Source organism: Siniperca chuatsi, linkage group LG22 (genome assembly GCF_020085105.1).
Source record: "Siniperca chuatsi isolate FFG_IHB_CAS linkage group LG22, ASM2008510v1, whole genome shotgun sequence".
Classification (NCBI taxonomy): Eukaryota; Metazoa; Chordata; class Actinopteri; order Centrarchiformes; family Sinipercidae; genus Siniperca; species Siniperca chuatsi.
In genome coordinates, this window is record NC_058063.1 from 22807050 (window position 1) to 22819973 (window position 12924).

The 12924-nt window shown below is 41.0% G+C and overlaps 1 protein-coding gene across 6 annotated transcripts; it reads right to left on the reverse strand.

Moving 5' to 3' along the window:
* Positions 1 to 167: 167 nt before the first annotated feature.
* LOC122870103 (NACHT, LRR and PYD domains-containing protein 12-like) lies at positions 168 to 12531 on the reverse strand. Of its 6 annotated transcripts, none has more exons than XM_044183882.1 (9): positions 12095 to 12528; positions 8846 to 9010; positions 8188 to 8306; positions 4602 to 6399; positions 3352 to 3525; positions 2806 to 2979; positions 2098 to 2271; positions 1400 to 1573; positions 168 to 1305 (listed from the first exon to the last, which is right to left on the reverse strand). In XM_044183882.1, exons 2-9 carry the CDS (start codon positions 8983 to 8985, stop codon positions 1296 to 1298), a joined length of 2763 nt encoding a protein of 920 aa, XP_044039817.1. In that variant the 5' UTR covers positions 8986 to 9010; positions 12095 to 12528; the 3' UTR covers positions 168 to 1295. The 6 variants fall into 6 exon arrangements, with proteins under 6 accessions (XP_044039817.1, XP_044039818.1, XP_044039819.1 ...); XM_044183883.1 differs by lacking the exon at positions 12095 to 12528 and adding an exon at positions 11756 to 12082; XM_044183884.1 differs by lacking the exon at positions 2806 to 2979 and having other exon boundaries at positions 12095 to 12531.
* Positions 12532 to 12924: the final 393 nt, after the last annotated feature.

Sequence of the window (12924 nt, forward strand, 5' to 3'; positions counted from 1 at the left end):
AAATAGAAAGCAAAACTTCCAGGTTCTGTTCAGGAAGTAAGAAAACCTTGTTTATAATCCCATTGAATTTGTAACAACTAATAACAAAAAATACATCCTTGGACCAGAGTCTTTCTCAGCAGTATGTTGTGTGGTTCACTCCATATGTATAGATAAGGACTCTAATATTGTTGTTTATTCAATATTTATTTTGTGCAACCTTTAACAAACATAATTTTCCATAAACCCACAGACCATCGCAGGTTAAACGTGTGTGCAAACGTGTTGTATGCTAACAAAGTAATTGTTGTTGAATTTTGTTAAATATAAATATGTAAACTTAAGGAACACACTACACTGTTGCAGAAAGACAGATGAAAGAAATGCTGAACGAGACATTTCATTGAGTTACAGAAGCTAGTGGAACAGAGGCTACACAGGAAGAGAAGTCATGACTTCAGCTCTCTATATAATTAAACAGCAGGTATAATGCTTACCATGTTCACCATCTTAGTGTGTTAACATGCTAACTTTTGCTAATTAACATCCATACAATACTTGTTGAGACAGTTCACTGAAAACCACAAATCTCAACCTCATGGTGGCGCTAGAGGAAAAGTCAGAGGATCACCAAAGTCAATAGGATTCATCCGCTGGGGACCATGAGTGTCTGAACCAAATTTCATGGCTATCCCTCCAATAGTTGTTGTTTTCTTGTTATCAAAGCATGTTGAACTTATGTTCAGTGATTGTAAGTAAAGTAGTTGTAAGTGAACATATTCTGTAAAAATTTATTTTTATGTGAATATTCAGGATCAACCTACCATATTTTCTGGGTAATAACTTTTTAATCAGAGGTTTTTTCAGAACAAAATATCTACAGCTGTGTTCATATTGCAGGTCCAAAGTACCTGGGCCCTGTTTCTGTCCCCATCAAATTAAAGCTGAACAAATATATTTAAAATGTAATGTAGGCTGCAGCCTAATACACAGTCTGATTCCACCACTTTATCATCCATTAAGGAAATGTAACACTTTTCCCGGCTCTAACTCAGACTCTTTTTTTAAAGCTAAATGTGCATAGTCTGCATATTCATTCATTAATATCTCTATGTCCACTACTCAGAGCTAAGCTGCTTTGTGGAATAGACCCAAGGTGCTTGCTTTAAGGTGCTTTATCTTATTCAAAGTCCACATTTCAAGACCTAACACATTATTACAGGACGACCAGGCCGTCTGAAGGCTCCAACATGTGTTCTCCTTTTGCCTGAATTTTCCGGAAGTAACTCCTGCTTTACAGTCTTCACTTTCAAGTTTTATTTTACCCTGTAAGGAAGAGCACAACAATAAGGTCAAGTCATACACATAATCACCTGATTGGCTCAAAATTATGCATATTATTACTATGTTGACTGCTGACCTGAGAGTCTCCAGTCTACAGTGTGGACTCTCCAGTCCAGCAGACAGCAGCTTCACTCCTGAATCCTGCAGCTTGTTATCACTCAGGTCCAGCTCTCTCAGATAGGAGGGGTTGGACTTCAAAGCTGAGGCCAAAAAAACACAGCTGCTCTCTGACAAGCTGCAGAAACTCAGTCTGTACAAAGAACAAAGCATGTGGGTAAAGGAGACTATTTTTAGAAAATATCCAAAATTTCATAATCTCACCACATACAGAATCTAATACAGAATTTCATAAAAATGCATGTTTAACAAATCCCGATAGACAAAAAAACTGCAAAGTTATTAATTTACTTTTAACATTTCCATCTAATTGGACAATAAACATAAGGTTTGATAAGTTTTAAAAAATATTCTATATACTGTATAAATTTATTAAATTATAGAACAATAACTGAACTGGTATTTAACTGAGTCTGTTGTCACCACATATGAGAGTCTTTAAAAACTAGTTAAACTAAACTGCAAGCAGTGAAGTTGTTGAATATTTAGCTAAAAGTAATGGATAAATGGTTGAAACGTCCAGCTTTCTAGTGGACTAATGATGTCAGATGGTGTGACCCCTCTATAGACACTAGCAACTGTCTAGCAATGTCACTGCCTCCCCTGATCTCAGAAATAACTTTTTTGTAAAACTGAACTGAATAAAATGTTTCTCACCTCAGAGTCGCCAGTCTACATTGTGGACTCCCCAGTCCAGCAGACAGCAGCTTCACTCCTGAATCCAGTAGGTTGTTATAACTCAGGCCCAGCTCTCTCAGATGGGAGGTGTTGGACTTCAGAACCGAAGCCAGAGAAGAACAGCTGCTCGCTGACAAGCTGCAGTGCCTCAAACTAAATTAGGGAAAACATAATTACAAAAATTCTGAGTGAAACCATAATTTTTTACACGCAGTTTGTCTGTTTGTTAGTTAGCAGTGTATGTCAACAAACTGTCAACAAATTTTAATTAAATGTGGTTAAGTTGGCCTGCATCTAGATTCAGAACCAATCCTAGAATTTGGGGGAATGATTGAATATTCTCATTCTTTTCTCACAAACTACTACATTTACCCAAATGCCGAGAATGTGAGCATCTGTCACTATGTATTTTGATTCAAATCTAGATCCACATTTAAAATTTGAACAATTTTTGATTACTAAAATAACAAGTATATGCTCTCTATTTAAAGCTTGTAAAGTCAATTAGGAAGTGTAGTTTTCTTTTCTACAGAATATTTAGCTTTTTCAATGTGTAGCTCATGATTGCTAATAGTTATTGCTGGAATACAGGCTAGTCAGTGTGGATCAGTATACTAGGCTTGATGTTTGTTCACAACATTTCTATTAAATTCATCTCAGCATAGAACTAAAAATGAGCTGTCTAACCTGAGAGTCTCCAGTCTACAGTGTGGACTCTCCAGTCCAGCAGACAGCAGCTTCACTCCTGAATCATGCAGTTTGTTGTTACTCAGGTCCAGCTGTCTCAGATGGGAGGTGTTGGATTTCAGAGCCGAGGACAGAAAATAACAGCAGCTCTCTGGCAGCCAGCAGTCATTTAATCTGAATGAAGAACAAATGATGAAGCATGCAGCTAACATGACTGGAAAGCCTAGTTCAGCCAGAATGCAGAGATGCGTTCTAACTTCTTCACCACATCCGAAGCAAATGTGGAAGTGAGCTCCGGTTCCTTTAATAGCCACTAGAAATTGAATTTGCAGAAACTCTAGAAGCTGTTTTCAATTCTTGAATACGAGAATCGACAAAGCCTTTTATATGAGAAGTCTTCAAGAACCTAAGCAAGTCCATTTGCCTTTGATTTAGTTACTCTAGCTAAGGTATACCATGACCTGGATGACTGAGATGCTTCACAGATATATTCATATAAACATTTCACATCATAAATGCAGAACTAAGCAAAATAATCTGCCTAACCTGAGAGTCTCCAGTCTACAGTGTGGACTTTTCAGTCCAGCAGACAGCAGCTTCACTCCTGAATCCTGCAGTTTGTTGTTACTCAGGTCCAGCTCTCTCAAATGGGAGGGGTTGGACTTCAGAGCTGAGGCCAAGACTTCACAGTGACTCTCTAAAAGTCGACAGCCAGAAAGTCTGCAGATTTAATGGAAAGTTAGTGATTATTGAACCAAACTCAGAGTACCAATTTCTATTTGTACAGAATGCAAATAAATGTCTGATCCATTGCTGCCCTGTTGACCTGTCAGTAAGTTAGACTATTGCTGCTCTCTTAGCTAATGCAAGGTGAAGAAAGCTAGCAAGCCATAGTCAATGGATAATCATGGCACCAAGCCATCTGACAAATAATGCTTCCTCACATTATTTGTCATTTGTCCGTTTTGGATCCGACAGCATAGATGGATAAATCATGGCTAAAGGTAAGTTGCACAGCCACTGCTATACAGTAGCTTTAGCCTGACCCTTAAGTGAGGCAGCAGAGATACTGTGAATTAATTAAACAATGTTAATTCTACAGCATAGTTTAAGATACAGCTGGCAACATGGGAATGAATTTAAACGAATTACATGTTTTTTATTTCCTTCTTGCAATGTATATATATAGTTTAATATATCCTTTTTTAAACAAAGTACATATTCCTCACATCTTTTTTTTAATAGTGCAATGCAAGTGATTGACAAGAAGAAATATATGAGACAATACAAGGCGATACAATCAAACTATGACAACCAAGAAAAAAAACATGTCTAGGTGAGTGTGTGTGTATTTGCGCATAGGGGATGCGCGAGCCAGGTTACAGCAGTGAGCAATATTATAGTGGGAAAGACAGAGGAGAAGAGAGAGGGGAAATACAAGTAAATTTTTTTTTAAAAAGGCAAAAGTAAGAGAGAAATGTTGGACAAGGGTTGGTTGTCCTCTGGGCGGGCCCCAGGGACAGAGAGGTGCCGGGTGTGGAGCCGGGGTGAATAGATTACATGTTGGTTCGAATTTGTTCCAACTAGATTTTCTTTGAAAAAAGTGACCTATATATCAAACCCACTCATCCAAGAGACTTCGGAGATCAAATGAGAACTACTTCTCTCATTTGAGAGTAAGACATTTCACAGAGTCCTACAAGTCCTACTATTAGATAGAAGTATTTTAGTCCTTGTTTAACTTTCAGCACAAATTCTAGGATAAGACGTTTGCTAAATACAGGCCCTGGACTCACCGAGCCTTTCTGCAATTCCTGACAGCTGGGATCAGTCTAAGTTGTCCCTCCTCTGATGTCCTGTACGCCTTCATGTCCAGCACATCCAGGACCTCCTTTGATATTTTCAGCATGAAGGCCAGGGCTGAGCAGTGGATTTCAGAGAGTTTCTTCTCTGATCTGTTCTCTGACTTCAGGAACTCCTGGATCTCCTGATGTACTGTGTGGTCATTTATCTCCATCAAACAGTGGAAGATGTTGATGCTTCTCTCGGGAGAAATGTCGTAGGTGGTCATCTGCTTTAGATTGTGGATTACTTTATGGATGCTTTCTGGACTGTTCTCTGTCCGACCTAAAAGTCCTCTCAAGAGTTTTTGATTTGACTCAAGTGAAAGTCCATGAAGGAAGCGGACAAACAGGTCCAGATGGCCATTCTTGCTCTTCAGGGACTCATCCATGGCTTTACTCAGCAACATATCCAAAGATGGCTCACAGATACGATACCTACCCCACGCTTTCCCCAGAAATGTCTCCAGTGTCTCGTTATCCCTGCTTGTGTGACAATGAAAAATATAGACCGCAGCAAGAAACTCCTGAATGCTCAGATGAATAAAGCAGTATACTGTTTTCTGGAAAATCACACACTCTCGTTTGAAGATCTCTGTACAAACTCCTGAGTTCACAGAGGCCTCTGTGACATCCAGACCACACTGCTCCAGGTCTTCTTGGTAGAACATAATGTTTCCTTTCTGCAGCTGTTCAAACGCCAGCCTCCCCAGCTTCAGAAGAACCTTCCTGTCAGCCTCCGTCAGCTCCTGTGGACTCGTCTCATGTCCCTCATCATACTTCTGCTTCTTCCTCTTTGTCTGAACCAGCAGGAAGTGTGAGTACAGGTCAGTCAGGGTCTTGGACAGCTCTCCTCTCTGGTCTGTAGTCAACATGTGGTCCAGAACTGTAGCAGTGATCCAGCAGAAGACTGGGATTCGACACATGATGTGGAGGCTCCTGGATGTCTTGATGTGCGAGATGATTCTGCTGGACAGCTCTTCATCACTGAATCTCATCCTGAAGTACTCCTCCTTCTGGGCGTCAGTGAAGCCTTGTACTTCTGTCACCCTGTCAACACATGAAGGAGGGATCTGATTGGCTGCTGCAGGTCGAGAGGTTATCCAGATGAGAGCCGAGGGAAGCAGATTCCTCTCGATGAGGTTTGTCAGCAGCACGTTCACTGATGACTTCTGTGTGACATCAGACACAACCTCATTGTTGTGGAAATCCAGTGAAAGTCTGCTTTCATCCAGGCCGTCAAAGATGAACAGAAGTTTACAGACAGCGAGCTTCTCTGCTGTGACCTTCTGTAATGTTGGATGGAAAACATGGAGCAGCTCGAGAAGACTGTACCGCTCATCTCTGATCAAGTTCAGCTCTCTGAACGAAAGCAGAATCAGCAGACTGACGTCTTGGTTTTCCAAGCCCTCTGCCCAGTCCAGAGTGAACTTCTGCACTGAGAAGGTTTTTCCAACGCCGGCGACGCCGTTCGTCAGAACGACTCTCATGTGTCCCTGTTGGCCAGGTAAGGCTTTAAAGATGTCGTGGCACTTGATTGCAGTGTCATGGCAGGTTTCCATCTTTGAAGCTGTCTCAAGCTGCCTCACTTCATGTTGGGTATTAACCTCTTCACTCTGTCCCTCTGTGATGTAGAGATCAGTGTAGATCCTGTTGAGGAGGGTTCCACTTCCTGTTTCATCACTTCCTTCAGTCACACGTTCACATCTCCTCTTCAGACTGATCTTATGTTCATCTAAAACCTTCTGTAGACCTTTATTCCATATAGAAGAAACAAAACAATTAAGAATTATTAAGGCTTAGCAAATATACTTTTTACAGTATCTTAAACGCACTTTGTTCATTCTTTGGTAGCAAACACAACAAATAAGAGAAGGAAAAAAGTACATAACACGACTAAGGGCTCAGTCAGTGGCATTCATTACAGCAATTTTTTGCACTGAACCATCCATCCATCCATTTTCTACCGCTTGGTCCCGTTAGGGGTCGCGGGTGACTGGAGCCTATCCCAGTGACTTTGGGCCTTAGGCAGGGTACACCCTGGACAGTGGCCAACTCGTCGCAGGGCTAACACAGACACAGACAAGGACAGACAACCATTCACTCTCACATTCATTCAATACGGGCAATTTAGAGTTATCAATTAACCTACACATGCATGTCTTTGGACGGTGGGAGGAAGCCAGAGAACCCGGAGAGAACCCACGGTAACACGGGGAGGACATGCAGACTCCACCCAGAGAGATTGTGTGATGTTGGTCTGGTCCGGGAATCGATCCCACGAACCCACGATCTCCTTATTGGGAGGCAGGAGCTTTAGCCACTCTGCCACCGTGCACCCTGCACTGAACCAAATTTAGTTTATTTTATCTTTATAATAAGTGGATTTACTCACCACAGAGAAGTCTATTTTCATGTCAAATTCAATGTTGTCTACTAGCACTACAGCTGCTTTGAAATGTTGATCTCTGAATGGGCAGACCTACTGCTGACCTATTGTCAGCAAAGTTTTTTCCATATGGGATTGCCAGCCGCTCATAGAGATAAAATAAATAAATAATAAAATGTTGATCTTGTTTTCTACCCAAATGTGCACCTTATGTGTGGTTGCACTGCTTAAAAAACATGTGAGAAGTAATATGTCAACAAGACTATGAGTCTACAGCTACACTAGCAGCTCTGTGAGGCTGTACTTGAGCTAAATGCTAACATCGGCATGCTAACATGCTCACAATGAAACTGTTAACATGACGATGCTGAGAAGGTACTGTTTACAATGGTTGCCATCTTGGTTTAGCATATTTGCATGCTAACATTTGCTAATTAGCACTAAGCATAGAGTATATCCGAGGCCAATGGGAATGTCATTCATTTTGAATGTATTTGGTCATAAACCAAAGTATTGGACAGATTTTGACCCTATGATGGTGCTAGAGGAAAAGTTCAAGAATCACTAAAGTTATTACAATTTATCCTGAAGGGACATGAATGTCTGTACCATTTTTTATGGTCATCCAATAGTTGTCAAGATATCTAAGTTTAGACTGAAGTGGATGACATTGACATTGTCCCTGGAAACCTGCTGCTGCCGTGGCTAACAATGAAGACTTACATTTAGAACACACAAGGAAATTGACAACATAGACATATATAGTAAAAAGAAAACGCACACAGGTCACAAACAAAAAAATGTTCACTACCATCCTAGGAATAAAAATATTGCATACATGAAATATTGAGGAAAAATGGAGGAAATCCTTTTAGCTCATCCAATATTATACACACTGTCGGTGTCAGGATCAGTGTAGAAGCCCTGCAGCATTGTTTGCTCGCAGTTGTGATACAGAAACCATTAATATTTTGTGTGCTAGCTGGTTAGCTAGATATGTTAGTTGGATTTTGACATTTGACATTTTGGTATTGTTATTAAATAGGACACACAAAGGCATCTCATTGTCAATTTATAATGTCACCTAGGCTCTACAGAGCTTTTAAGTATGATGAAATGTGACGACAACAGCAGACAGACATCCGGTCTTACTTCCTACAGTGCTGGTCTGACTGGGTGTCTGCAGCCAGTGTCTACTACCAGTAGAGACCAGACTTTGGACACAGCAGGAAAGCAGCTCCTCCTCAGCACCACCACACCTTTTCCTCCCTCTGTGGAAATTAAGGCAACTTTGTTTCACTAAAACAATTAATAATTTTAACAAAATATCAAGATTTTACAGATACTAGATGGTAAGATAAATATCTATGATTTGAGGTGTTTTGCCACAGAAATATCTTCATAGTTTCTGGTCATGTAGTCCAGAGTTATACAACAGTTATTTTTCTCATACCCGTGTCATATCAACACTAAAGGCCATATTATGCTCCAAACAAAGTGCTAGTCGGATAGTCTGACAGCTTCTGAAACTATGTAACTAATTTGAGGGCTAGTCTCTCTTTTTGTGAATCCAGTTTCGTTATTACTGTACAAATTCACTTTTAAAACTCTTGTTTATGCTTTCACTATCACTATCTACTTTTATTACAGTTTCACAATTGCTTCTAGTCAAACCTACACATATAGTGAGAGCAGAGGACGTGGTTCACAGTTCCTTTGAAGCCTAGTGAAACCTTAATAGTTCTGTTTTATGAATACGGTATCTTACTTTGAACATGAGAGTTCATTAAAGTGTGAGCAGTCATCTTACCCTGTGAGTGAAGGAGGTGCAGGTTCATTAGTGAACACTATAGGTTCTCCCATGGACTGCTTACTCTGTGCAGATAAACAGTTGAATCCTGGAGGCTCTACTCTGTCCTCCTCTTCCTCCACACAAACCCTCATCTTCATGGCAGCTGATAGTCTGAGAGGGAAACTAGTAACACGACAGATACACAAACAAACACAATTAACATAATCAGAGTTAGTAACTCCTTCATTTCCTCCAGAATGCGTCAAAATCACTAAGACAGCTTCAGGATTTTACACAACTCCACACGTGGCCCAGATGATACATGTATTTATTATATATTATACTATACTTATACTATATTAGGCTGTACTATATTATACTATACTATGTTAATGTTTATGTTTAATACTGTTTTATTACATGATGTACTACATCATATTTCTATATATCAATACAGATAAACATTAAGTATTATTACTTCATCACATTATATATTATTCTGGTGTTTGCTGTTATAGTAACTCATAGTACTCTTACATCACACCACTGTGTCACTTCACTTGAGACAGTACTGCAGTATTAGTTTATGTACAACACTGCCCTTTCTGTTTTTATTTCTATTCTTATTTTTATTTTATACACTTCCAGTTATTATTATTATTATTTTACTTTTCTCTATTCATCTGTACTTATCTCTGTCCTTGTGCTGCTGCAACACCTGAATTTCCCCTCTGGGGAACAATACAAAATCTTATGTGTTCATAGTTGTCAGAAAACAGTAAATGGAGGCATCCTGGTGGCCTATAGGGGTCTGAGATGCACCCATCCCCCACATGTCTGGTCCCTTTGTACAGGCTACTACCCAATAACGGCATTAAGATTTCACAAGTCCTGGGTGTCTGGCTGCAGCCAGCTTTCAACATTTCTTGCATAATTTTTCCTGTTGCAGTTTTCCAGTCAGTAACTCCTCCTTACGTTCCCTCCCTGCTCTAAAGTACAGTAGTTTCCTCAATGTTTGCTGTCTTCAGTAATCACCTGGCTCCCACACCCACATGCGCACCTGTTCCCAGTCCCATAACCAGCTCCTCAGCATGTTTATTTATCCCGAGGGGGAAATATTTACCGACAGCTTTCCTTCAGTTCCTGTTGTGATGCTGCCTTAGTTTCTGACCTTTTGCCAATCTGTTTTTGGCTGCCTGTTTGGACTTTAGTTTTCCCGTTTGGACTGACGAATGCTGATGAATCCTGTTTTGAATTACAGTGACGTGTAACACAACAGCGTCACTCAGGCTTAATAATACAAGAATGCAATTACTTTGAGTCGTTTCAGTGCTCTGATTGGCTGTAAAACCCGACTGACACACATCATACAGTCTGTGGAGGTTCAGGTAACTGTGCAGTTGTTTGTGGACAACCTTGTCAAGGATTTTGCTAACAACAGGAAGGTTGGAGATTGGTCTATCGTTGGCAGTCGAGGGTGGGATTAGATTACTCTTTTTCAGTAACGGAGTAACGACAGCACGCTTGAGACAAGTGGGACAGTAGGGACAGACAGAATAGACTCACTTCTGCGTAGATGAATTGGAGGAAATGCAGTCGAACGGTTTACACTGCTTATCCGCCATTTTAAAGTGCACCTGCTTCCCTGCTGAAGTTATTGTTCTTGTTTGCTGGCTGATGTTGAGAGGAAATCCCACGTTTGGCTAAAGATGTACCCACACAAACTGCTGAACAGAAACGTACAAAGAGATTACACTGAGCCACCTTTGTCGCTGAATGAATCCGTAACTTTTGGCAGCGGAGTTCCCGTCACTGATGACTGAAAGCACTGCTGTCTGATGAACTTTTCATCAGACTGCTCGTGTTTCCACTCAGCTGTAACATATGATTCATGTCTGAAAGCGCTGAGGTCTGGTGCTGCAAAAACAGGCTGTGCTGAACAGACATCATCCATTTACCAATAAACTGTGCTAATACAGGCTTAGTTTTGATTCAATAAATTGATTAGTCTATTGACAGAAAATTGTTCGGCAGCTGTTTTGATAATCAATAGTTCGGGTGCAAACATTTATTGGTTCCAGATGGGAGGATTTTCTGTTTTATATCATTGTAAACTGAACATCTCTGTGTTGGACGGACAAAAAAAAAAGGGCTTCAGGAAACTGTGACGGACACTTCACACTACTGTCGGACATTTTATAGACCAATCAATCAAGAAAACAATCAGCTAACGAATCGATAACGAATGTAATTCTAACTCAGATTCCAACTGAACGGAAAACAAGTCAGACAGGTCTGTGGCATCAACAGACTTGAAGTACAACATGTCAGGGCAGGACACGAGCTTCCAACATTACTACATCCTGAAGAGTCGGCGGTGGCTCACTGGTTTTTCAGACTGCTACTATTAGTCTGATAATGGCGTTTCATTAAAGTCACTTTGTATGGAGAGTGACCTGTCGTACAGTACACAGCAGCTCTATATTCTCTAGATTTCTGATATTATTACACAAATATACTCAAATAAAGTGAGAAAGATTAATTATTTTGCATTCATCTGCAGAGGGACAGTAACAGGAGAGAGAGTAACACCACAGAGTAGAAATACTACAAGTTAAAGTTAAGTAAAAGCACAAAAGTATCAGCACCAAAATATACTTCAAGTACCAAAAGTAAAAGCACTCATTATGCAGAACGGCCCGTTTCAGAATCAGATATATTATATTATTATAATTATCGATGCATTAATGTGTTCATCACTTTAATGTTGCGGCTGGTGAAGGTGGAGCTGAATTCATCCCCTCGTCTTATCTTAATCTCTATTAATACACATTTGTTGATTATGTTTTGCATTATTAATCTGAATCGGCAAAGTAAAGTTATCGAATAAATGCAGCGAAGTAAAAAGTGCAATATTTCAGAAAGTACCTTAACAGTGTGCAGTAGTTGTAGTTTTCCTTCCTGATGTTCTTCCTTATTTCCCCACATTTACATGTTGCATTATTATTAATCTGAATCTGCAAAGTAACTAAAGTTACCAGATAAAAGCAGTGAAGGAAAACAGTTGAGTGTTCCTCTCTCTGACATATTTTTCACCACAGCCTGAGAATAAAAAGGCTCAACAGGAAGACGAAGCAAAGACTGTTCCTGTTCCTGTAGCTGTAGGGAGAGAGTCTCCTCTCGGGGAGCAGTTACAGTTTAGTTCAGAGGTTTTTTACAGACGAAAAACAACAAGCTGAGCAGCATGAAGCCGCTCAGGTCACTTACAGTCTTCGGTTCGGCTGTGTTCGGCTGTGGTTCGGCTGTGTTCGGCTGTGGTTCGGCTGTGTTCGGCTGTGGTTCGGCTGCGGCCCGCTGTAAAGGCTGTTTCCTCTAAACGAAGGCGTTTCTGCGAACACGGACCGTGACTCAGCCGGAACTGACTGGGGCGGAGGCGGAGGCTCTGCGAAGTTTAGGTTTCTGATGATAGAACTTAAACTGAAGTGTCCCGCGCGCCTCCACAGAGATGTGTGAGTAGTTAGTAACGCGCTGTTGCAGACAGCAGCTTCATCTGCTTTCCAACATGGCGGGCTCACTGTGAATTACCAACACACACACACACACACACTGTTCCTGCGGGCTGCAGTGACACGTGAGGCCTCGTGGCGGCGCTGTTGTCCTGTCATCGCTCACACACACACACACACACACACACACACACACACACACACACACACATCACACACATCACACACACACACACACACACACACACACACACACACACACACACACACACACACACACACACACACACACACACACACACACACACACACACACACACACACACACACACACACACACACACACACACACACACACACACACACACACACACACACACACACACACACACACACACACACACACACACACACACACACACACACACACACACACACACACACACACACACACACACACACACACACACACACACACACACACACAACACACAACACACACACACACACACACACACCACACACAAACACAACACACACAACACAACACACACACACACCACACAACACAACACACACAAACAAACACAC